This window comes from Ptychodera flava, chromosome 9, assembly GCF_041260155.1.
Source record: "Ptychodera flava strain L36383 chromosome 9, AS_Pfla_20210202, whole genome shotgun sequence".
Lineage (NCBI taxonomy): Eukaryota > Metazoa > Hemichordata > Enteropneusta > Ptychoderidae > Ptychodera > Ptychodera flava.
This window is the reverse complement of record NC_091936.1, coordinates 42,445,622-42,471,862: the sequence shown is the minus strand read 5'-3', so window position 1 is coordinate 42,471,862 and position 26,241 is coordinate 42,445,622. Positions and strand designations below refer to the sequence as shown.

Below are 26,241 nucleotides of genomic sequence, written 5' to 3'. Positions count from 1 at the left end.
AAAAACAGCGCTGGGAAGTTTCTATATGAGCAGGCGATGGAAATCGCTCGTCAATTTCAGACTATTATTACTACTCATTATACAAAAAAAATTAGAATAAAAGTACATTATTATACAATTGTTATCAACTGAAATAAAGGTAATTCACGCACTCTGCGTTAAGTTAAAATAACAAGTATGCGTAAAGGGTCTTTTCTATGTTTGATGTGAAAGGTCCTACAACTGTAGATCAGGATTCTACTCCTGTCACAACCACTCTTTCTGAAGATGCATTACGGAGAACAGAGACTCTCAGACTACAAACCAACCAATGTACAGACTGTTTAGATTTTTTATAATAGTGCAAGGGATATTCTAGTCGCGAAGAATAAAATGACTCTTTTCGGAAAATAAATTCATAAAAAAATCCTTTCAGGGACCATTCTGACCTTGACCAACACCTTTTGTATGTGGATAGATTATTCATTTCGACGTCATTGATTTACAGGCAGATGCTTGAATAGGTAATTCAAAGTCGTCTCGATTGTGACATATCATCAGTGGTAAATCATTATTTCATGAGAGTCAAGGTGTCTAGTTATGGTGTGTAATTATCACCACGTCTTGAACTGGTAACGTCAAGTTCATCTAGTCATAGCGTGATCTATGGCTGTTTCAGCATCACATACACTTGTCTCGATTTATCTATAGTTGCTGTACAGGGTAGTCAGTAAAGTCGCTGTAGACCTTCAGATAAGGCGGGTCATAGTTAAAAGCTGGTCACCGAGCTTATGGGTTAATTTATTAGTCTCCTAAATACCTGTAGTGAGTATTGCATTGGCGTGATACAAATAGGTGTTCTTTATTGCCACTTAGCCAAAGTTTCGGTAAAATGTTCAGTTGACATACACACTATCATGAATTCACATATTTTGTCACAGGAGAATGAGCATAGCTTGGATTTTGAGTTCAGGCGTTAACCCCATGAAGGCACTTCGTCTGCTGCAGTTAGCTGCTGCTTTCTACTCAGATTTTGACCATTAAATTTCAGCTGGCGTAGGAACAAAAGATAGTAACTAGCCCCAGGGCGTAAAATTCCCGCCAAATCATCTTTTGCTATATAAAGCCCACAATGGATGATCGAAATACTCCAATGGCAATAATGTAGTTTTCACCTTAGGATGTAACAAACTAGATATAACAAATTGAAAATCCATTGTTTAGTAATCTAAGCTGAATCACTTCACGACCACTGTAATGATAAAACATATATTTTGCAATGTCATATTAATATTTAGCTTTCATTCTCAACCTGACTAAGCATACCGGATTGTGTTCTTTGTTTAATTAGAAACTGACATTAACATCTCACGTACTTCCGTACAAATCTGCGTCATCAGGTCAATACATGATGAACATCGTGTTCTGTGGCTCTATCAATACTGCTTTTTCATGATCTTGGGTCTAAATGCCCACTCCATTTGTAGTATAGTTTTCACAGTGATAATTCGCCAACTAGCCTATAGTCATCTTCTTCCGTATACCATAACATGGAGTACAATATATTGCGCATGTTTCTACCGAATTTTCTATCAACTAAAACTATTCCTTGATTGTAACAATCGGTGATAAAAAGTAGAACAATAATTACTTTCTCTATGTATCCGAGAATTTGATCGTGATTAATCAATAAATGAAAATATTTGTGGCCGAATGAAACATGTTTCGCGCTTTCTTGCGGAAACATGTCAACATATAAGTATAATTTCTTTATACACAGATTAATTTCAACAGCAAATTCATTCTGCACGTTTAATAATGATAATAAGATTTAGGGAAGAAAAACTAAATTTAAAAGGCAATGAGCGACTTGGTACATATCTGACCTGAAAAATCGTAGCAACTACTCGAGTTTGCAAATCACTTTAAATTGCAAACCACATGGCAAGGAATTTTCGTTTAACAAACATTTTATCGTTCCATCAAGCTCAACAGGAGCCGTTAATTTATTTTAACGCAGGTACCACAACAGATTCCGATCTTCCATCAGGTTGATGCAATTGATGGATGCCTCGTTCAAATTGTTTTAACGCCAGGGGGCTGCTCAGTCAACCAGTTGAAAGGCTCCGTACAAGTGAAATTTCTAGTGGTGTCAAAAAGTGTTGACAAACTGTAAATGAATGCGACACTACCACATGCACTAATAATAGCTTTTGGAATTTAGTTATACGTCAAATGTTCCACAGCCTTGAGATTTCGCATAACCTGATTCGACAATTACTGCCGCACTTTTTCGACATGACGGCAATAAATTGAAGAAAAAAATGCTGAAATGAGAACGTTTCATTTCACAGAAGTTGCCACATCAAAATAGAAATATTTACGATAATGGAACATGCTTGTGACATTCATCTCTCCACCGTAAAGTATATTTAAATATCTGGACAAATTTATGCTGAAATACAAGAGTTACATACCTTGGCTAAGCTTATAGGTGGCATAGACATTTCCAGCCTTAAGGCTGACCGATACATACATGCAAAAGGACAACAATTTGACATACTCCATAATTCTACAGCGGCCTTATATACACGCCATATCACTGGCACTGGGGCATACAAGTGCAGTGTTTGAATGTCAGCCCTGCGCCAAATATTTACCTTGCTCATTGTATGTATATTATATATGCGGCAAAAACGGAAGTACGATAGCGATGGTCTCATAAACTCTTTTTGAGTCAGTGGTTAGTTTTGAAACGCTAGTTTCGAAATAAAACGAGAACAAAACAAAGCAAACAAAAAGACAATCACAGTAGATTGCTGTTTTTTCTTCTGCTTTTTAACTGCCCGGATTAGTAGCGAGTGGTATGACGATTTACCACAACGCGCATGACAATGGAACAAATAATGACGTCAAAAAGCATAGAAGACGTCCTTTTGGAAAATCCGTTCATAGTATCTTTTCATGGTGAATTGTGACTTAGACCTTGATCTCTTTGCATATGGATAACACACTTATTTCTACTACCATAGTTTCTTGTTTGTTTTTTTGAGTTTGTTTGTTTTCATTTTACATATAGAGCATTACAGGCATACTTTTTGAAATAAAAATTCATCAAAAGTCGTCTAGAGTTTGACATAATCAGTCTTTAATCATCATTTTATCAATTTAATAGTTCGGAATGATGATGTTGTGTCATGTGGTATTTCATTGGTAAAGTTTGTATATTTCGCAATATCTTCAATAGCTGTTCTAGCCTCGCATACGTCTTATCAGTTATCTCACAGAGTAAGATACACAGAGTGGCAACACCTATTGTTTAAGGCGTGAAGCGGTTACGTAAGCAATCCATGTTTGCCTCGCCTCATGAAGCTCTCGGCTCTCTTTTCCGAAGAGTGCCGACCATGAAACCTTCGGTAGTTTCCGGATTTTCGCTAATTTTTAAGCGAAAGTATGTTCGGCAAAGTTCGTGTTGTTGTTGTCTTTTGGTGCTGAGCGGAATTGGCGCGCTGGCGAAAGCTGGAAAGTTTTGAGCCTTGGAGAGGTGAGTTTTACAGTTTTAAAAATTCCTCTCACATTTTTATGAATATATAATGAGTGTGTTTGAACCAAATTTGAAAGTCTTTTATCGATCCTGTCAGATTTTACTCAATGGTTTACGGTCTGTCATACCGTCTACTACACGTCTGTCCGAAAACGACGTGTTTATGAAACTGCTGGCGTGTTATGTTTTGATTGGCGTGAGGCAGTGTTTCTGCCCTGAGAGCACACAAAGTAAATATCTGAAACATTGTTGCTACGCGACAGGCAGCACGACGCCATCGACTCGTCGTCTTGTCCAAACAGAAGATCAGGAGAAAAATGTGGTAAAAATCTCAAGGATTGGCCCATTGTGTTGCGTACGTACGAATCGGTTGTTCCCGGGGCACATCGTGTGTTTGCTTTCGAGTCAAAACTGTTTTATACACGTCTGAAATTGAAAGTGAACGTACTATTCTGGCGGCTATCCCACCAAAACAACATGCAATTTTGTTTTCCAAATCTACATCTATCATCATATACCGTACGTACAGTACGCTGTACGTACGTACGTGTGTTGTATACAACTGTGAAACAGCCAGCCATTGTCAACTTTCATCTTTTTGTTTGCGCGTCAGGCACTTTACAAATCGACGCGTGCCGCATTGTCTGGAAAGTAAAATCACAATCGACATATAAAAACCGATGGCGTGTGACAAATCTAACATGGGAGGGATGATGTACAACCGTGTCCACTACTATGATGGCAAATTGCATGGAAATGACTTCATTAATAGCCTTATATTTTCTCTTTAACCTTTTGAGTGCTGTAATTTTTTCCACAAAAAAATTAGTGTTATCATGATGTAACCAATTTTTATGAATTTTCTGTAATTCTTCTGACAATTTTGAACCAAATGCACATCACATTTCATTTGCTACAGATTTTTATCACAATTTTGGCAAAAATCTGAAAAAAATTGGCAGGCGCATATTTTTTTCAAAGTTATCAAAATTGACTTTGGCGCTCAAAGGTTAATAATGTGTATCTTAGTTTATCTGACACAGAATTACCATGGCAGTAAGTCACCATAAGAAGCTGAAAACTCTTTGTAGAGTGTGTGGCTACCGACTGAAAAATTAAAGAGGAGAGGCGGTTATGCCAAAGTCTGTGATTTCAGCGAAGAAATTTTGGAATTGTTTAACATTAATGTGAAAGATGATGACCCACAAATCCATCCACCGTATATATGTGGGACTGATGAAACCATCTTGAGAAAGAGTCGTCGGGCGAATAAGAAGACAAGATATAAAGCAGCAAGACCAACTTTAGTGTTCACACACTGTTCACAGGACGAAAACTGTCGTGTTTGCCAAAGTAGCATTAAGAGAGCACCAAGGCGGCCTAAAATATGGAAATCTTCCGTTTTGTCCAACAATCTCAATGTATGTAACTAATTTTCTACATGATCCTATTCAAATCAATGCACTGACCTTGCACTAACATCGGGGCATATGTGATAAACTGTATTATTGACTGTTTGTTTGTTTCCTTACCCAAATAGGCACAACAATCTTTTATGAGAGATTTGCCATCAGAAGTTACTCCCATACCTGTATTGGATGATCACAATTTGGGATGGTGAGTTTTGTTTGTGAGTTTTTTGTAATTAAATGACACAAAAGAGAAGTAAATGCCATATGAAGTCTATACTGTATTTGATAATGCATGAGTCACACTCTCACATATCATCAGTGCTGAGATGGAATTAAATAAATGGCTTTCTCTGATAATAATATGTTATAGCAAACAAGTAATCCATGTATGTTTTATTAAGTGTTCTGTAAAGAACAGTCAGGGTATTGGGCACTACTCTTTTTAAATTTAGAAGAAAACAATTCAGTTATCATGATGTAAATTTGTAAAAACTGAATGAGAAATTCATGTGATGACAATGTCCCATCTCAAAATTTCAAAATATTATCTTCACATGTACTAACTTGTGAATTTGTCCATTTTTATTTTGCACACATTTACATTATTTTAATTTGCATCTCTTTCTTTCAGCCAAGAAACTGCTATCAAATTTGATGATGAAGGATTTGGAGCAGATGAGTTCTATGTTGAGTATAGTGGCAAGATGTATCAGTATGATCCAAATATCATCAATGATGATGACTTCAGGAATCTTCTTGCTGCACAAGAGAATGAAAGGTGCTTCAGAACACTCTCAGATGAATTGGCAGCTCCTGGAACACTCCCACAAGGCTGGAACACTGCCATTTGTGCAGACAAATCTACATTGTACATTTGTCATTCAGTGACAAGTTCCCAGTCATTAGCAAGTCAGTCAAAATCAATTCAGATCTTTCTATTGCCATCACTGTACACGGCCAGCAGTTACATCCAGATCATCCAATATTCAACAAATGCTTCATAAAGTCAAAACAACACATTCTGAGATTTCTGTCTGAGTTGGACAAGTTTAACATTTGCTGTGGCAACTTTGATGAGGATTTCCTGGAACTTGTACCCAGCGTAACCGTCCTGTCTCATGCTGGCCAAAAAGCAATTTCAGCATTCCGGGAGGGAAATTTCTGTGCCATTTCTACTGATGGTGTCAGGTATGAGACCACAATTCGTTCTGTGAATGCAGTTTGCTTACCAATGGAACAAGGTGTCATTCTTGCAGTAAGTACAGGGGGACTTTACGAAGTATGCGAAGTAGAAATACAAGATCACACCTCAAAGACAGAATCAGTACTCAGTCCAGAGTTGCTTATACAAACTCAATAAAGATGACTCTGCGGCAGACTTCGTCATACTAAAGCACAGCTTAAACTGTTGCAAGCTAGAGACAAGCGCATCAAAGGCTATTTGCAAGAGACAATTAAGGACTGTGGCATTGAACTTAACAGTGACACCAGCAGTGACATAGCTTCCATGATGACTGAGAACACATCATATGTCAATTCTAATTACAAACCAGATACATTTGAAAGGCTTTTTTGGGAAGAACAGTTAAAGGCAAATGCTTGCAAGTCCCCTAAAGGGATGAGATGGCACCCAATGATAATAAGATTGTGCTTGTCACTGCACCTCAAAAGCCCGTCAGCATACAAGACCATGAGAGAAAGTGGATTCATTAAACTACCTTGTAAGAGGACCCTGTATGACTACTCACACTGTGTAAAAGGCATAAGTGATTTCAGTCCAGAAGTGACTAGACAGCTGTTAAGAGAGATGAAATTAACTATGTTAGAAGAGTGGCAGAGGTATGTTGTCTTGCTACAAGATGAAATTAGAATTAAGGAAGATCTAGTATATGACAAGCACAGTGGTGAACTGATTGGCTTTGTGAATTTGGATTCGGTGGGAAATGATTTGCTTAATTACCAAGAGCGAATCCAAGCAAGTTTTGATAGCAGTACTGCTGACAGCAACCTGCGCCTTGCAAGATATATGCTATGCCTGATGGTGCGAGGCATAGCCACAAACTTTAAGTTTGCATTTGCACATTTTCCCACTTATGGTATAACAGCTGATGAACTTTTCAGCATAATGTGGAGAGGAGTGGAGTATCTTGAGCAGGCAGGAGTGATGGTGTTGGCAACAACATGTGATGGGGCAAGCCCTAATAGGAAATTCTTCAAGCTCCACAGACAGCATAATGCACCGAGAGACACTTTGGTATACAGTACAGTAAATCCATTTGCCAGTGAACCTAGGAAGCTTTTCTTCATATCAGACCCTCCTCATCTCATAAAAACAGCAAGGAACTGCTTTGCTAATTCTTATTCCCATAAAAGGAGTAGGAGAATGTGGGTGAGTAATTCTTAAAATTTATTACTTTAACTTTTTTCAGTGATGTGTAATTCAGAGCTAAACATCAACTGCGCACAGTACAGTAATTTTATATATAGTAAAAATGTGAGACATAGCTTCAAGAGTACACTGGATAGGGACAGTTTTACATTGCTGATAGTGAAATATTGTCATGGGACTGTTAAAGGCAGTAGGAAGTCATATTGCTTTTGTCACTTGGTGAAAATACTTTAGAAATGGCAATTTGGCCCCAAATGGGTATAATTTTAGCTTATAAACCATCAATCTCACTTTGCATAACCATGTTTGCAGATTTTCGCAAGTGTTTTACCACATGAGAAGGGGAATAAAATAATATTAATTTCCTGGATTTCAGTTACTGGTCATGGCGCGCACCGTTTCAAAGTGTGCGCACTGACTCTTTTTTGTCCTGTTTTTCATTTGTCCCTATGGAAAAAAAGGGGAAATGTATCAAATTCCACCAAAAAATTTTTTAAAATCGCGTCGACGCATCATTTTTGCCACATTTCAATGACCAGAAACAATCTTTTTTTTTGGCCTTACTCATAATTTTTATTTTCATACATCTGATTTGGTTTTGTCTTCCAGAGAAATCACAAAGACATATCATGGCTACATATTGTAAATCTATATGAGCAACAGAGTGCAGGATTATATAGAACTGTTATGAAGCTGACACGGTCTCATGTCCACCTTACCTCATTCTCAGTGATGAGAGTTAACTTGGCTGCACAGGTAAAATTACGCAAATATTTGTGACCAGATGAAGTGTGACATCCATGTCTTCGACAATACATGTGTGAACGCCTGAAACTTCATGTGTCAATTAGAAAAAATAAACTACGTACTTAAGATAGAGGCTGAATTAACAGGTGGGCTGAAAAGTAATAGCTCACAACATTTGAAATAGAAAATTTTTATGCGGGTGTCAGCAGCAAAAGTGATAAATTAAATTTGTCATGCATCAGTTTTTGTGCCTGACAGCTCCTATGAGTCCCTGGATATTGCTGATTTGATAAGTACCAAGAAATTTTTACGTCATAATCATTAGAAAGAAAATGGAAAAATTTCTTCAACATTAACATGTTTCCACATTGGACATGATTCATTTGTAAAGATTCAAAGTAATTTGTTTGTGTATTTTGTATTATTATGCTAACAGGTCTTAAGTCGGTCAGTAGCAAATGCTATTGAAGCCAGTGGATGTCAGCAAGTCACCGAGACTGTGAAGTTTATTAGAATGTTCAATAAATTCTTTGACTGTCTGAATGTAAGGTCAATCAATGAATGTACACGGACTGGCAATCCAGATGTTCGTCCATACACAGACGTTAATGACCCTCGGTTCGAGGTGAGGCTCTGAACTTATGATAGTGGTGTTACCATTTCAGTCTGTAGCAGAAAGATTGACTTTTATCTATTTTTACAGTTTCAAAAACTTTATAGTGTCAGAAAATGGTCATGAAATTGACAAATACTTTACGTTCACTGCCAGGCCGAGAATGACAAATGTTAAAGTTGATATCAGCAAATTGTTACAAGTCACTATTTTCTTCTTACATGATGAAACTTCATCATTCCAATTCTGTACTCACTTTAAAATCTGTTCAGAGACTTTTATCATGCTTCAAATTACAAGATCTTTCCAAGTTTCCACTTCAATTTACATTTTTTTCCAAGTTTCCACTTCAATTTACATTTTTTTCAGGGGTGAGCACATCAAAATTTATTATTGGTCAACAGATGCATTTTTCATGTGACATTCAATTACTAAGGGTTTGAATTTTATTGCCTGATTTTTGATCCAGTAAGAAAATTTATTGCATGGCTGCTTGTGTCATTGCCTACACTACAAAAGTTTCCCATGTTTTTTGTACCTCTTAATAGTGGCTACAGAATGACTTTCTTCAATACTTTGCGGAGTGGAAGGAGCAAGTAGACAACAGGCAAGGGGTGTTTACCAGGAAGGAAAAGGGCCAGATGATGCTCAGCTATCAGACACTACAAGGAATTGAAATCACAGGTTATTATGTCTTTCATTGTATCTCATTCAACAGGATGGTTTCCCTTTTAAAATCACACTAAGTCCAAGTTTAATAGCAAGGAATCCCCAAGGAAATTAGCAGACAAAGGAATTTTATTTTTAAAGTCATTTCTGAAACACATTACAAAATTAAACAAGAGGAAAGACAATTTATTATTTCAAATGCACTGTCCATAATTTACATAGTAGTAGTCTCTGTCAACATGTAAATACAAATTGTGCACAGTCAGTTATTGCTTTTATCTCTTTTCAGTTCGTTCATTTGTTGAGGCATGTAAGTTCCTACTGCAACGAGGTGCCAGTTTGTTCTTAGCGAACATTTCAGTCAAGACCCACTAGAACAGTGGTTTGGTAAGCAACGCCAAGCAGGTGGATGGAATGAAAACCCCACAGTCCAAGAGTTTGATTACAATACAGTGAATCTAAGAGTTCAAGGTTCAAGTGTGACAGCGCCTGTTACTGGAAACACCCATATGCACAGAGAGGCCATGCAGTTTGCAAATGACACTCCTCTCGAGAAACGTCCACGTATATCATGATACTGGCAACATACACTAAATTAAGCACTGGCTGTCAGTGTGAATGGAACCACTGATCTACATTCGCTTCAATTGTTTTCTAATCCCTTTTTGTCCTTTTATATTCATTCTAGCATTTTTTTGGTGTTTCTCTGTCAAGGACATATGGATTGCTTTACCATGAACATTACTGAACAATCTACCTAGCACTGACAGAAGCTGGAGCTTAAGTTCATCAGATAGCGGCCTGGCCATTTTCACCCAGTATTCTAAAATGACAGCATCACTACACAATAGCTCCTCGAATTTAACAACATCTATTTTAGTCACATGACCCATAGCACTGTGTACATAGCATTTTTTGATTAGCCGATCCATACTGCGGACAAGTAGAAATGCTTGGTCAGTTGGCTGGATCAGGCCACCACGATTCTGAGCATCAACCCATCGTTTTGTTTCAAGCAGATAAAAGCTTGTGTTACCCGTACAGATTAATTGCTTCAGTACTGATACAAAGGCTCTTGCTTTAGTTGTTTTCTGCTTCCAAAATTTTTTTATTAGTGACTTAATCAAATATCCTGTGATGTACCTGATGGCTTGTTGTTCTGTTTGTGACAATGTAGCTGATGAATCAGAACCATTGTTATTATTGTGTGCTTCTACATCATTAGTTGTACGTTTTCTTACAAGATGAAAAAATAATCTTTGTACAAATGTCTGGTAAAAGAGTGTCACTGGATGTCCATCTTGAGAATTCAAAGAAAAAATGCGACACACTGACTCTTTCAAGTCCACATTGAAACGTACATTATGATAACGACACCACATTTCCTCTCTTTGGGTTGTTGGAATGGTATACTTGTCACCAGCTGTACAAGCTGAATGTAATAATGTTGCGATCTGTTTAACATCCTCTGACACTTGTATCTCATCTTTACGTTGTTGATAGGCACTTCTGGCTTTGCAGGCAACATCTATGATAGCTTCTCCATGCATACTCTCTGGAATAGCAAGGTATGGGCAGCTGATGATGCCATCTAATACTATGTTGATCCCATCAGTTACAATATTCAGAGCGCATTCTAGCAGAAATGTTGGCAATCCTGTAAGAAAGTGAAACTTTCATGAACATAATACTGCAATGCAAAACGCTACTTTTACTTGTTGTAATGTTAAATGTTCTAATGTAAAGATAGTTGACTGCATGACACTTCTTGTTAAATGTACATTGTTGCATTTTGGTAAATAATTGTTATTTACATATCCATGTTGATGTCTTCAAACCACTTATTAATTTTATGTAAAACTTCACAGTGACACCAACAATTATAGTATTTGTCATGCTACAAGTATTAAATGTAATCCCTGTGTAGCTATTGTAAGTGTGCTTAGGTGCAAATGATGGCAATGCTATATAAAGCTAACCCTTAAGTTGAAATCAACACGACATACTCTCAAATAAAAAGTATGTGCAGATGCCTAAGGGCACAGAACAACCATGGGGTCTCATGATGGAGCTACAACCAAAAAAGTCAAATTTCTGTGCACAATAGCAAACATTTTTTTTGATAAGGAGGGCTTTAATAATTGTACATGTATGATGGTGAATTTATTGATATTTACATATTCATATCAAGCTTTTGTTGAAATCTCAGGAGTTTTGAAACAGTTAAACTTGACAATGGCACTCATTGTACTGGGAAATAATCGTACTTGTCAAAGTACAACTGTGATGTCATAATTGTATCAGACCATGCATTAAAACAAAGTAACTTACGTGAATGTTGTGACCTGGTCTTTGTTCTTGCACCTATAATGGCCTTTGATACACTGTCAGGTTTTCTTTCAGTAGATGATTCTACGCCAACTAGTACTTGCGAAGCAACCTTGCAAATGTGGTCCTTTGCTGTATAGTAAGGAAAGAAGAAGACATTATCCATTAATGTCTAGTTTCAGTAGCAGGCAAGACAATTTGAAACAGGTTTCAATTTTTTTGAACATTGGTAAAACAATTGGAGAGACTTCCTTTGTACCACTCACTATCCATGCTCATTTGAAACATAAATACAAACTTATTTTAATGCAAGGGGTGGGTAGAAAATAAAACAGAGAGAAAGAAAAATGATCTCAGCCTGGGGTGTGAATTATTCTATTTTCATACCATGACTGTTTGTGTGTTTTCAGTAGGATAACAAAAGGAAGTCTCTTTCAAAAAATTTCTATGTCAATAAATATTATACGTGATAACTACAGACAGCCAGTGAATATGGAAAATAACCAGTCAGAAGTACTTTCACTTTACAACAACACCGTCCTGTCTTAGTTCTTTCAATATTTTAACAGAATGCAATATACAATTGTACCAGCAAGAGAAAATCTGTCTTATAATTTAGGACTGGAGCAGAATGCAGGAAATATGGGACAAGAAGAAGCTGACAATTATATAGCTGGTACACTTATGATAAGCGAATGCTGACTGTTATGCTGTGTAAAGCAAGAATGCAATATTGTTGCGGTTATCATGAGGTTGTTGCTGTTTTCACAAGTGAAGTGCTACCGTAGCACAAAGGAATAGAAATAGTCTGAGGCAGCAGTGAAAATATCTACATGTATATCCCCAAACTGACCTACCTTGAAAAAGTACCAATAGAGTACATTTTAATACGTCGTATAGACATAAGACAAGGAGAACTTCTCTGTGGTAATGCGGCAATCAATGTCAAACCCCCACCTTTGGGCATAGTGCGGGTTTGCAAATTCCTATGAAATTTGTCAAATGCCACGCCCCCTTGGCAGACAACCTGGAAAATACCCACCTAAAGCAAACAAATCCCTATCCCCGATTGGTGGGGCATTCGATTGTCAGTGAAAGTATCAAGGAGGTCCATATGAGGCACTTTCCCCGCCCCTCGGGCATAGTTGCATGTAATCCCCATCGTTCGAGGTGACGGTCCCTCGTGGATTACATTGACTGCTGCATAAAAAAGATACCACTTGCTGATCCTACTCGAGTGATTATTTTTTCGGAAACTTTTGACACTTCTTATAACTTGTAAGGGTGCCGCCAACGTCTGGATTGGACAACAGATCAGTTCAGTTGCAGTACCACACTCTCAACATACCAAAGATGTGAAGTATGTACCACTTACCGTTGTATTTTCCTGAGACCTTATGTACTTTAATGTGATTTGAAAATCCCGAGGCAGATTTTAGGAGCTTCTCACAGATTGGACATTGGTACTGTTGCGAGCACACAGAACTAGCACTTGCGGGAGCAGACATGATATCGATTCCCAGTTCGACATCTGCAGCTTGGCTTTCTTCAGAAAAGGACAGGTCCAAATCACTGCCAAAGCTATCGTCTGAAAGATCGTCGATTTCAATTTCTGCGAGCTCGCGATCGTTCATGTTTGTTTTGATGCGATTACAAAATAGCGCCACGCAAAGGGTTCTGGGAAATCTCGTCCTACAATTCGCATAATCTCGTGAAATTATCAACCACGCATAAAATTCCAAACAGTCTGACACCTGTTAAGCTCATTTTAACATGAAAGGGCCGAGACGACCATGGAACAAAAGGCATGATGTGTTGCCACTCTGTGTATCTTACTCTGTGGTTATCTGCAGTTATGCAATCGGAAAGTAGGTAAAGGTTTCTGCCATCTATGAGATGTAACGGTAAATAGTTAAAAACTGGCCGCCGAACTTACTGTTCAAGTATTAGCCATGTATAAGCGATGGACGAGCTCAGTGCAGCGCGTCATTAAAGTCACGTGAGCGGTGACCTCGCACTTGTGAACACAACTGACATCATCGATGATGCCAGTCACAACGATATATGTGTTAAAGAAGTTTTTGTGGTCACCGATCACATGACTTGTTGCTAACACGCGGCACCGAACTTCGTCCATCGCTCGTACGGTATGAAAAGAACGGTTTCCGAGTTTTCATGTCGGAAATAGCGTAAAAGTCAAAACCAGCCCGTAGAAGGCAGAAATCCCGTCCGAAAATACCACAGCTATGACCCACAACTAGTTAATTTCCAATTAGTAGTTTTTTAAATTTACAAATAATAGCAAAGTAAGGTTACATTTTGTATCTCCGTCGTATGGTAATCTAAGCTGTTTCAAACCACGACAATGGTAATGGTAAGGCACAAGATGTGGAATGCCATTTTAAGGTGAGATGACCCGATTAGATATGCTTATTAGATATAATTATATCATACCAGTATACTGATGGCGCTAATACAGCGATCTGATCAAGACGCGAAAAGAACCATTGTATATTGGCGATGTACCACGGCTGGCATACGTGCGAGCTCTCAGCCTGAGCAAAAATCCGTTTTTGACGTTCCTCGCCAAAATTTCAATTTCTCGATTTTGACCAGTTTATTCCATATATGCACTCGCTATCGCTTGTGCATATACGTCGTGAACTGGTCAAAATCTCGTGGTATACCGTCGCTGGGTGTGATTTATTGCTTAATCATCTCATAATTAGGTTTTCTTTGCAACGAAATCGAAATTAAGCAATCACCATAACCTGCATATATAGTAAAGGTCTAAAAGAATTGCTACCTCAAAATGACACACAATTTTGAATTGGTTTGAATACGATCTACAATAATTGCCCTGAGAACTGTATGATACACACTAGCCTTTTACTGTAACATTACCTACAAAATCAACTTACAAAGAAAATAAATAAAAATTCATTAACTTTATTATTTTAATAACGTTTAACATAAAACACGATCTTAAAAAGAAAGCCGTGACGAAATATGTCTGGAGTGTAACTGGGAAACCATTGCATCTTCAGGAGTCTGAAAGCATTCTTAGAATAAAAATTACTTAATGACTCAAATTGCAATGTTAAAACGATGAGAAATAAACTGAATGACTTTTTGTAAGAAAAATGTTTGGCATAAAATTCATCTTTGAAACCAATGATTAATAATAATTTTATTGATTAGGAACATCGCAGCTTTTAATTTACACTTATCAGGCTTCGTATATTTAGTAACTACATTTTGAAGTATTGAAACGCTTTTCAAGAGGAAAATATGATATAAGTATACAGATGTTCTGGTGGGTTCATGTTAAAATGTTTTGCGGTATGTTCGATTGGAGCGTTGAGTAAAAAATTTCGTGCATAAATGGTCCGCCATGTTGTATTCTACCTCAACCACATGCTCTGCAACTTCTTAGGGACGGACCATTAGATCTCGGGAGGGGGGTGGTCAAAAACAGAAAAAATTTTCAGAGCAGAAAGTTAGGAAAAAAAATCTTCAAACTAGTTTGCAAAATAAAAAAAAATAAATAAGAAGACAAAGGCGTAAAAAAAATCTGCAAAAATCTTTAAAATTGTGAATTTTTTAGATTTTCCGACAGAAAGCAACTTTCTGTATTTTTTAGTACATCCTCCAGGCACATTTTTAATTTTAATTTATACATTTAGAGTGACTGCATCCCTTATACTGGAAGTTGGGATTATCTTATCTTTTCAGGACTTTTGTATTCTGATCACTTGAAAATTATGAAATTATAGAGCTTGTTTCCTACTTGTTTCCTGCGTACAAACCAAGCAGGTACTCTTGGTAAAACATTGAAACCATGGTATGGTTGTCAAGACAAAAAGTTATATTTGCCTTTTAAGATCAAGGTAAACAGATGCAGGCCACATCAGGTTCATTTTTTCACAGCATTTTATTGCAATGATGAATGCGAGAATGGGTGAACACGTAGAAACACGTCAATAATGATAAAACAACATATCAAGTCATTATGTATTATTTTGCTTTTAAAAAGGCATTTTCAATTCTTTTTTCTAAAAAAACAGCCTCAAAAACAACAGCAACACATGTTTTAACATTCAACAATACACTACGTAGAATGCCATCTATCCAACAAATCCCAACACAAAAACACACAAAAGGGTTGAACTTTGAAAGTTTCTCGATAGCAAATACTGAATAAATCTGCATGAATAATCGTTTTTGTGTAGTATATTTCAAAGAAATTGGACAAGCCCTTTCAGAGAATACAGATTTTTTGACCATGAATGGCATAAAATTGCCCTAAAAAGACAAATATTGAAATTTCAACACATCTATACACATCCATTAATTTGGACATGCTGCTACAGAGAAATAGATGTTTTGATCAAAAAAGGGCAACAATTGCTCTAAAAACACAAATATGCAAATTTAACTATATTATTTAGCTTATTTTAGCTTGTCAGCTTGTCAAAATCAATTGTAAATCATGAGATATGCATGATGTTTGGTGGGGTGAATGTAGCCATTATACCAGCAGTAGAAAGGGAAGCCAGGAAACCAAAATAGTCAATTTTCAAAACTATAGGAAGCTACTGAGGAGCAAGAAGACCATGTTTCAGAGGAAGATGTGTAATCCGAAAAAAATGCTCCCAAAGTGCCACCAAATAACACCATTTTTATCTCTATTTTTCAAAAACTCCAACGGCAGGAGGGGGACACCCCCTCCTGACCACCCCCCGCAAAAATACTCCCCAAGTGCCACCAAATAACACCATTTTAACTTCTATTTTCAAAAGCTCCAACGGCAGGAGGGGGACACCCCCTCCTGACCACCCCCCGCAAAATACTCCCCAAGTGCCACCAAATAACACCATTTTAACTTCTATTTTCAAAGCTCCAACGGCAGGAGGGGGACACCCCCTCCTGACCACCCCCTCCTCACCTACCCCCGCAAAAATACTCCCAAGTGCCACCAAATAACACCATTTTAATCTCTATTTTTCAAAAGCTCCAACAGCAGCAGGGGACACCCCCTTCCTGACCCCCCTGGACCGCTTGCGTGGCCGCTTGCGTGGCCGCTTGTGGTGCTTGGCACCATGTCTTTGCCCTCTTTATCTTCAGACAGCGACGAACTAAAAAAAATTATAAATCTGAAAATTTACTCTGAAAAAAAAAATTTGCATACCTACTCTCAATTAGAAAAAAATTTCAGAAATTTACAATAGTAAAAAAAAATTTCACAATTTCATTGTGACCACCCCCCTCCCAAGGTCTAATGGTCCATCCCTTATATAGTTGTTTTGAAAAGGGGATTTGTGATGAAGTAACGTCTCTATGTTGTAGCATAAGACTGATACTGTAGACCTTTTTTCCTTGCCAACGTAATAAAACGTTATCTTAAATTGGTAGTCAGTTCCCTCGAAGGCACAATATTGTGAATTTAACATGCGGTGTAAGATTATTTGACAATAAGTGTATCGTGTCAGGATGATTCATCACACTACACTTCGAGTTCAAGTAGATCAGGCACAATGTCTGTGAAGAATCTCTGAAATGATAACCACAGAAAGAATATTAATCTAATGTAATTTATGAATTTACATGATTTGAGCCATATTATTTAAGCAAAGAGATAACGCAATACTTGATAAATGACATCACTGACGTACGTCGTACATATATGATAGGCGTTGACGAACATCGAAGGTACTCTGCCAAGAGTAGATTCTTCCTATAGCGAAGTCTTCCCTTCGCACAAGCTGACCTAATTTTTTCTTTAGGAATTAATAATGTAAATAATGTTTACTTATGTGCTTTCAAGTACGACCTATGCAGCTTATCCGTCTGTCTGCCTGCCTGTTAGTCCGTCCGTCCATCCATCCATCCATCAATTCAAACATCCGCCAATCCATCCATCTATCTATCTATCTATCTATCTATCTATCTATCTATCTATCTATCTATCTATCTATCTATCTATCTAACTAGTATCTATCTATCTCTCTCTCTATATATATACATATGCCTGTCTGTCTATCGATCTATTTATTTATCTATTATTTTATCTGTCCGGTACATTTTATTTGTCTCCTTGATATCTGTGCTGCCCTACACTGTACCGTTTTCGTAGTGATATAGGATATTTCGTAGAACAACTATTTTAAATGAACATTTCCTTTCAAAATACCTAAAATAAAACAACAACAAAGCAAGAACGCCGATATGTTTACCTCCTCATTTCTGGACAGTTCTTCCAAGTGATCTGTTAGGTCTTTCGCATTTGGTCTGTCTATGGGTTTCAACCGCCAACATCTCAGCATAACATTGTACCTTTAACACAATAAGTGCCGATCGCGTTAATAGTTGATATAAGATTATGTGCCAGTATTTAATACTAATCAAACGCTAGCAAGAAAAAAAAGAGTGGAAAAGCATACAAAGAGAAGTAACCTTTTTGTGTTTGTACAGGTCGACAATATATGTCACGATTAATAGAATGCTACAGTGTATTTCACATATTAAAGTGTCACACATTTAACATTTTGCAGGGTATTCTTGTAGGCATCTGCATCAAAATTACAAATTCACAGAAGAGATTCTGCAAGCAATCTCGTCGTATTTGAAAGTGGACTACTGATCCTGCCAAGTGAAATCGAAGGTCAATTTTCAAATTTTTCGTTGTGAATACTCGATCACAAAAATAATACTTACAATCTGTCTGTACAATTATCAGGTTGACCAAGTTTTTGACCATCGAGAAGGAATCTGACAATTTCAGTGGCTGGCATATTTGTAAACGGCGGTTCCCCTTAGAAATTATAACGATCTAAAGTTAGACCTTAAAGTCTTTTATGAACGCTGGATTTGTCTTTGAATTTGTTTTTCTGGTCCTGAATGATAGGCTAGTTTGTATTTAACAAGTTTCTAGATAAATTGTACTGGATATAGTTTTGAAATTTTTTCTTGACGTAGTGCTGTAACAGTTTTTAACATAATATCTGAAATTGTGCATCTTAAATATAATAAACGTTCACTTGCCTAGAGTTGCAATTTCCCACAGCAAGACTCCATACGACCAGCTGTGAAGTAATAAAAAATCGTTCGCATTTAAAAATGAAGCGACCTTTGTCAAATAATATCAAACATGAAATTATTCCCGTAAGTCACCGGTCATCTTCTAATCGTCAAACTCGTTTATGTAATTTTGACAAGTCATTAGGAAAAGTTAAAAGCTTTAGCTACTGTTTTTGATAGACTTCTATCGCTTGAAGGGTATGTAGATATCATGGAATTCGAAGAAAATATAGATATTATTACATGCCTCGTATATCGAACGTCGCGCGCTCCATAGGATTCAATGGTAACTCGTCGATGACGTCGCGGGCCGCATAGTCATCATTGGACTGAAAGTGAACCGGAACTATTTTCAACTTGACCATTTGTTTTAGGTAAAAATGTCAAAATTTCATGTTTTACACAGGAAATCCGTTTTGGGAAAATTTTGCACAACAAAAATTGATAACCGCATAACAGTAGTTTAAATATATCATTGCGCCATTCGGTGATAAAATCGTTCCATTATTAACGGATTTACGTCTAAGATGGAAATAAAGCATTGGATTATCATTTGCCAATAAATCTAAATATTTTGAGTGAAAACTGTGTAAGAGAGGCATGTAATAAAAACATTATAGCCCAAACATGGGACTATGTACCCTCGGCGCAGGAGACCATTTGCCCTCCTTACGTCGGGCAAATAGTCACCTGCCCTCGGGCAACATAGTCCCATGTTTGGGCTATAATATATATTATTCATAATCAATAGGTTCCCTAGTTTACCCGGGTGAATCGAAACGCTCTGTCGATATCATACCGTGAACAAGGTATATATATTGAAAATCAATAAGAAACTAAACATATGTACACACTTGGTATGAAAGGCATGAAAACGGCTTCATTTAGTCGATATTCTCTTACTAAAGAGAGGATTAATTCAATGTTTGACTAATTTCAGCATGCTGTAAGATTCCTTCGTGTGTTGCCGAATTACCAAATATACAAAATTTAAAGAAAAAGATAGGAGTTGTGTAAACGATGAGCGTCCGCTGTTTATGATTATGTCATGCTTTGAATCCTTACATGTCGCTTTTCTGGTCGTGCACACCAACTTGTAGGAATTCCGGCGACATCCATTTCAGTGGCAGTGGACCATGTAATTGTGACTGTCACAGAGAACAAAATGTAACTGATTTATTGAAATAGAGAGTGAAACCAGGTATACCACCATATGATTGCTTCTTCAGCTTGTCCAATCATGGAAGCTATTATTCTGCCTTTGGCTGTCTGTTCACCTATGCTATGCCTATGGTACGCTCGTGAACATTTGTGTATTTTGCTTCGATACCTCATGATAAAGGCTGATTAGATATAATTATATGACATTTACTACACAAGTGTATTACCGCAATGACTGAATCGTTTTCGGGGTTTTTTTTTGTTTTGTTGCTCATGTTTTACTAAACTAATATTGACGGCGAAGGTTTTTTTTAACTACGGTAGCCTATATGTGAGCATAATCGTAAACATTTTGGCTGTACAGCAAGGTAACTTGATATATAGGGTAATCTGTAGTACTATGTCGTTTAATGCTTATTTCCATAATAAAGCCAACTATAACTGCAAGTGCGCTGTTCTGTATCATTTGATGCCTGAAGACATTTATCAGACAAGAAGAAAATACGCCGAGATCGATAACTACATTTCACTTTATATGTATTGCACTACCACCAAATACGACAACTATATGATAGGCTAATACAATGACAGACATGTTGATAATAGTATCATATAGTATGAGACGTTATTTGATGTACTTAGCAATCTTACAGAATATGGCTCAAAGTAGTTATTCTTTCATATTCTTTGTGCAAAAACAGTCAGTGTGTTTCGTATGCATTTCAACAATAATGACAATAGGGCTAAATATGGCGGTCGTAATTTTTCTATTGCTCAAGGTTCCAAGACAATTAATTGATCTTTTTAATCTTACAATTCTCTGGTGGTTATTAGCTCAGAACCCCGTAAATAATACATTTTCTGAAAGCCTAGATATAGAGAAACATTTTGTTAACCACAGTGTCATGTGAAAGGTAATTTGCATAACATTTCAAAAATTGGCTTTCCCTATGTTTTGTCTCAATATTTCAAAAATATCTTACATCAACATGCTGGAATACAAGCTAATTATCCACTAGAGAATGTTGGCTTAAAAAGGTCAATTACTTGTCTTGGAACCTTAATGGCCATGACGTTTGTCAATTTTTTTGGTTTTAAAATATTGAAGACACAATTCACAATGAGAATTATCTCTATGATTGCGCGATGTGTATTAAAATTATAGCAGCTAAATGGATAACCAATTTCTTTTACATTTTCGGTTCCAGAGCCAAATAATATACTTCTGTCAGTTTCTTTCAGAATCACCAACAGCAAGATGCTGTGTATATATACAGATACAGAATATGTCATACAATGGATAAATTACCAAAATGGTACAAATTTCTCTTTAAATTCGTCAGTAAATTCGGCTAACAATTTGTTTTTTAGGTATACAACCGCAGTTATAGGAAAGGGAGCACATTTAATATGTTCTATATGTTCTGTAAACCTGCGGTTTTTATTTTATGTAATAGTCTCATAACAATAGTTACCTTTCTTAGTTAATCTATTGAGTCAAATTTAAAACGGTAAATCAAAGAAAAATATCAAATAAACTTTACGCGCGAAAAATGTATTGTGCACTGGACATTTTTGAAAACGTTTCTGTAATCTCTAAACGGCGAATTTCGATTGGTACATATAGAGAGTTATAATTACCCATTTATCTTTACAATACTTTCCAGTTTCATAAATATCCCGACTTAAACCAAAATCACCAATTTTGGCTACGTAGTCTTCCATTATAAGAACGTTTCTACTGGCAATGTCACGATGGATGACCTGAAAAAAGATACATATGATTTGCGAATTTTATGCTACATAATCTTTGACTATTTTTCCATGATACACGTATGTGTTTATATCGTAACATATGAGAAATTTAGCGTGATTTTGTCCTAATACCTGAGACAGTTATTCAGGGGCAGTTTCAATTTTTCGATTAGTACAATAAATAAGGCCTTTAATATGTCAATTTTACGTAGTGAGAAGGCTGCTCTGGATTTCTGCAGAGCTGCACGTAGTATGTTGCTCTCTGACAGATACGAAGAAATAATAGTTAAATCAAAGTTTTCATAGGTGTACCAAGGGAAATACGCTTACAGTATATAATTTTTGCAAGCCGAGACAAAACCAACGACGGAATATTATATTTGTTGGTCGTGCCAATGACTGCCGATGCTGATACGTAGGGCACGTATAAATGTGACATTTATCAATTCAAGATAATGAAACAAACCATATTTTCTTCCAAGTACTGCAGGGCTAATGTTACATCCCTTGCGATTCTTACGAGCCTCCCTTCTTCCAGTCGTGACACATTTTTGCTTCTCAAACCCTGCAGATAGCTTAACAGATCACCTCGGGCTGCATACTCGACGACTATATACTTAGGATCTACACTTGACAATGTAGAGAATACAAGGACTAATGTATTACGGCATAATAAAATCTGTGCTGAGATTTTCGCAGATTGTGACCTCTCTATCCATTGCTTCTTGACTGCCTGGCAAAAATATAAATACGATTATGTCTGTAAAACCCATGACTAGATCATATTCCAAGATAATCGGGCAGTGGTAAACACCATACTGAAAATTAATTCGGATGTAATAACGGAAGAGATAAGCGTAAACTATGAAAATAAACACAAAAATAAAAACTGCTTACCGCCAGATACAACTATTCCAAGAAGGCTGATGATATTTGGATGACCATGCAATCTCTTCAAACATGCGATCTCATGGCAGAAGTCACGGTATGAGATCGGAAGACATTGACGTCGGTCTGTGAAATATGGAAATCTATATACTTAGGCGATGTTATCGCTAGCAAAATTGATTCTGTTGCTTCATCTGCGATATTGTCTTACACTGAATCGAAATGGCTTATTCAAACAGTCCAATTTGTATGTACTGTCGTTTATCCTAATACACGTACAAAAGCTGCCAATGTCTAGCTATGTTCCATTTTGATTACTAACGCACAAACACAAGTAAGAAGACACTTACAGTAAAAAATCCACTCTGCATATATAATTATGTAAGTCAACAAAGAAAACGTTGCTTACCCGAAGGGCAGTCTTTTTAGATAATCATAATTTTTGTAAAACACTCACAACATCAATGAGATATAGATTTTCCTTCGTGCATTCTACAAACGTTGTGATTGCTTCTCTTCACAAGCATCCTTTAACATCCTCGTTCCAAGAACAAATTCTAACTTACTTGTAATCAATGACTTTAAGGCAACCATGATAGTTCCATGTCCTCTTCGAAGTTCTGCTAGTTCGCTCTTTCCAAACTCACCAAACCCGATTTCTTTTCTCACCTTTATATCTTTCCTTCTCAGTACCCATGTGTCCAGATCGGGATGCTCATGAAATAGCTCCTGTCATCACCGCGACGGAAATTCAATATATTCGAGAGAAACACTATTAACACGGCAGTGACAAACAGTAGAAAATGCTTCGTGGAATAAATAAGTACTAGAAAGCCTGATAAGAGTTAAAATACATAGGTAGATAATTATGAACATCAAGAATTTGGAAAAAAAAAGATTTCTTCAGGGGAGTAAGCAGTTCGATAAGTGAGTCCAGTAGACTATTCGTAATGGCATATTGTAAATTTAATCAACAGTTACATTTTTCGACTCCCTGTAAATATATGCAGGAACCGAAAGGCAAAGCCATCATATTGCATGTGTAAATTAAAGATGGCAACAGTAACTACTGTTGCTAGCATTTACCTCTATGAAACTGTCGAATTCTGTATCAACGATTGTTTTAAATCCATGGTGTCTGCCTCTATAACAGTAGGAAACAAATGCTATGCATGCACACAGAGACAGCATACAGCTAACCACACCAAGAACAGCTATCACGAAAGTCTTGTTTCCTTTTTTATCTGCAATTCAAAAAATTTTTGATTACAGAGTATTAATTTCGACCAAAACCAGCTACAACATTTAGAAACGACAATGATGCCGACAACAAAACAACAACAATAACAACAACAACATTTCCATCATCACCACCATCATCATCATCGTAATCTGAGAAGACTCAATGCACGAATCACGAATCTCAGATTTGTGATGTATTGTTGGAAGGAGACAGAGGTCAAGTGGGCATCAATAGGCGCTCACTGATGTGACAACGATGCATCAACCTAAAACAGTAACACTGAAGTTCTCTTACAGAATAGGGTACATGTTCAGAATTTCTTTTCAGTTAAATTTACAATTCGTATTCATTGATTCTTGTTTGTATAGATTACTCATATTTAGCAAAGTATTTCGTAAACCTAAGATTGACGTCGCTACACTTTCGGCTGAAAATATCAAATGAAAAAATACAGCTTATCTCACCTGATTGGTTGACTAATGAAAGGTGTACGAAAAGCCAGACAATACAGTACTACACTTTATGTGATATCGAACATTTCCCGATACAATACATATAATATTGTAGGTAATGTATGCTATTTGAATATCCATTAATATTGTTATGTAGGTCATTTTCCACCACACTCATGACCTGAGTTAAATTAATCTAAAAAATTATCAAGGTCACTGTCCTTCACGACCTCATGACCTTGAATTCAATAAGTCTTGTTTGAACCTTCTAGAAATTCAAGTAGTCGTGTAAGTGGTATATTTTTGGAGCACTGATTAACATATCAATGGAAATTCTAGATTGTTCTTATATTCTCTTATATAACCACATGAGTATAGATAGGGGACGGCACACATTTCCAGTCAGACATTTGGGATCGTGTCTCTTGCGTGTTACTTCAAGACTTTTGAAATTCCAGCAGTATTAATTTCAAGATTTTCACAGAAATCACAGCAACGCTGGATTTATTCTGTGGACTTTGTGCAACCTCAAGTCTCCAGGCAAGCCAAAGAACTGCTTACTCTATCTCATTGTCTGATACTGGAGCTTCGCCGTCCCTACTGAGATAAGTACCAAGTAAACTTTCAGAGTTTGTACTTTATCCCTTGACTAAGTGATTAGTTTTATTTATTTTTCGTAATAAATTTCGTATTAAAAGCCAATTGCTGAGTTCACCTTTTATTCGTTTTCTCTCACGTGACAATATGTAACACAGATAGTTACAATTGGCATACATTTAGTTTAGTCTCAAATCATAGTTGCCCTACGTTTTTTCTCAAAAACATACAACTTGAAAACATTAAACCTAATAAAATAATTAATCAACGATACATTAGTCGTCTTATTGTTCCTGTTGCTTGCAGTCATTGTAACAAATAGCACAGCATGCTTGCCCGAGTGACCATTGACAGCTTGCTTTGCGAAGTAACAATTTAGAGACTTTGAGTTTTTACATCAGTGACCAATTTCTTTTAAGTCATATTCAAATTCGATGTTTGCCTTTTTGCCAGCAACAGTCATCGTGAATTATTACCTGCAGACAGAAGTTTAGTGTCACCTACAGGTAGAAGTTCAGTTTCGTCTGCAGGCAGACGTTCAGGTTCATCGCAAAGACATTTTCCAATATTTTCATCACAGACAGGATCCTTTTCCTTGTCGCATTCACATTGAATATGGCAGTACGATCCACATGTCGCTGTCGTACACGTGCAGTGGCCATCCTTTGGATTGCAGGTTGAATTGTTCTCACATAGACATGTGAACTGCAGTTACTACCAAACCAACCTAGCGGACATACTAGGACAAGAAAATGAAAAGAAGTATTGTTTAAAATAGTTTTGTTTTGTAGCTTTATGTAATGCAACTTCTGTGCACATTTGTTGTAAGTACAATTGTTGATTGTTTTGGAAATAATGTCTGGCTTTCTTTGCTTTAACGAGAGAGCAACTGAAATCAAAGATTCACAGTTTATATCTGTATGGTAAGTTTGAGTCAATGATGTTGTTGTTCATTTCGAGGTGTAACTTTGACATAAATAATTCTGAATGCCTCTCCATGACCTCTATTTATATACGTATTCAAATAGTTAAAAAAACTTCAGATCAACACCTTATACCACATGCAATCGTCTAACATCTGAATAACATGCACCTTTGCTCACGCTTCATAGACATCACCTCAACCTTGGAAAGTTCTGGTACGGTCATCATCCGTTATTTAACAACCTTCTACAGTTGTTCTATATTCGTTGACTATAGTGTCTACTTACAGGTAGGTCACACTGAAAACTTTCAGGCTAGGCAAATAATCTGGTTTATTTCAGAGGAAAACACGGTCGTTGGCGTCGTCATTGTAGAAGAAAATGAGTTTTAGTGTGACTTTAACATATAAAAAATTAACATATAAAGTTTGTAAAACCTGAATCTATAAACGGCGAGTAAG

General features: G+C 36.8%; 2 protein-coding genes across 2 annotated transcripts; both read right to left on the bottom strand.

Annotated features, from left to right (window-relative positions):
• Positions 1 to 9,537: 9,537 nt before the first annotated feature.
• On the bottom strand, positions 9,538 to 13,420 carry LOC139139685 (uncharacterized). Its single transcript, XM_070708548.1, has 3 exons — positions 13,057 to 13,420; positions 11,685 to 11,813; positions 9,538 to 11,010 (listed from the first exon to the last, which is right to left on the bottom strand). The coding sequence occupies exons 1-3, from the start codon at positions 13,313 to 13,315 to the stop codon at positions 9,986 to 9,988; spliced, it is 1,413 nt and encodes a 470-aa protein (XP_070564649.1). The 5' UTR covers positions 13,316 to 13,420; the 3' UTR covers positions 9,538 to 9,985.
• Positions 13,421 to 16,955: 3,535 nt separating this feature from the next.
• On the bottom strand, positions 16,956 to 26,006 carry LOC139141324 (insulin-like growth factor 1 receptor). The gene is made up of 12 exons (XM_070710953.1): positions 25,977 to 26,006; positions 25,334 to 25,520; positions 23,652 to 23,809; positions 23,132 to 23,294; positions 22,575 to 22,691; positions 22,144 to 22,301; positions 21,564 to 21,686; positions 19,827 to 19,909; positions 18,726 to 18,766; positions 18,399 to 18,495; positions 17,918 to 18,017; positions 16,956 to 17,235 (listed from the first exon to the last, which is right to left on the bottom strand). The coding sequence occupies exons 1-12, from the start codon at positions 26,004 to 26,006 to the stop codon at positions 17,188 to 17,190; spliced, it is 1,305 nt and encodes a 434-aa protein (XP_070567054.1). The 3' UTR covers positions 16,956 to 17,187.
• Between the last annotated feature and the right edge of the window lie 235 nt (positions 26,007 to 26,241).

Excerpts from the sequence above, each read along its gene's own strand:
- LOC139139685 (XM_070708548.1), bottom strand. The coding sequence starts at position 13,315 with ATGAACGATCGCGAGCTCGCAGAAATTGAAATCGACGATCTTTCAGAC. Across the intron at positions 11,814-13,056 it reads GGTCTCAGGAAAATACAACG|CAAAGGACCACATTTGCAAG; the intron begins GTAAGTGGTACA and ends CTTACTATACAG. Across the intron at positions 11,011-11,684 it reads GACCAGGTCACAACATTCAC|GATTGCCAACATTTCTGCTA; the intron begins GTAAGTTACTTT and ends ACTTTCTTACAG.
- LOC139141324 (XM_070710953.1), bottom strand. The coding sequence starts at position 26,006 with ATGACCGTACCAGAACTTTCCAAGGTTGAG. Across the intron at positions 22,302-22,574 it reads TGGAATAGTTGTATCTGGCG|ATCCTAAGTATATAGTCGTC; the intron begins GTAAGCAGTTTT and ends TGTCAAGTGTAG. Across the intron at positions 18,018-18,398 it reads GATAATTGTACAGACAGATT|GTACAATGTTATGCTGAGAT; the intron begins GTAAGTATTATT and ends ATTGTGTTAAAG.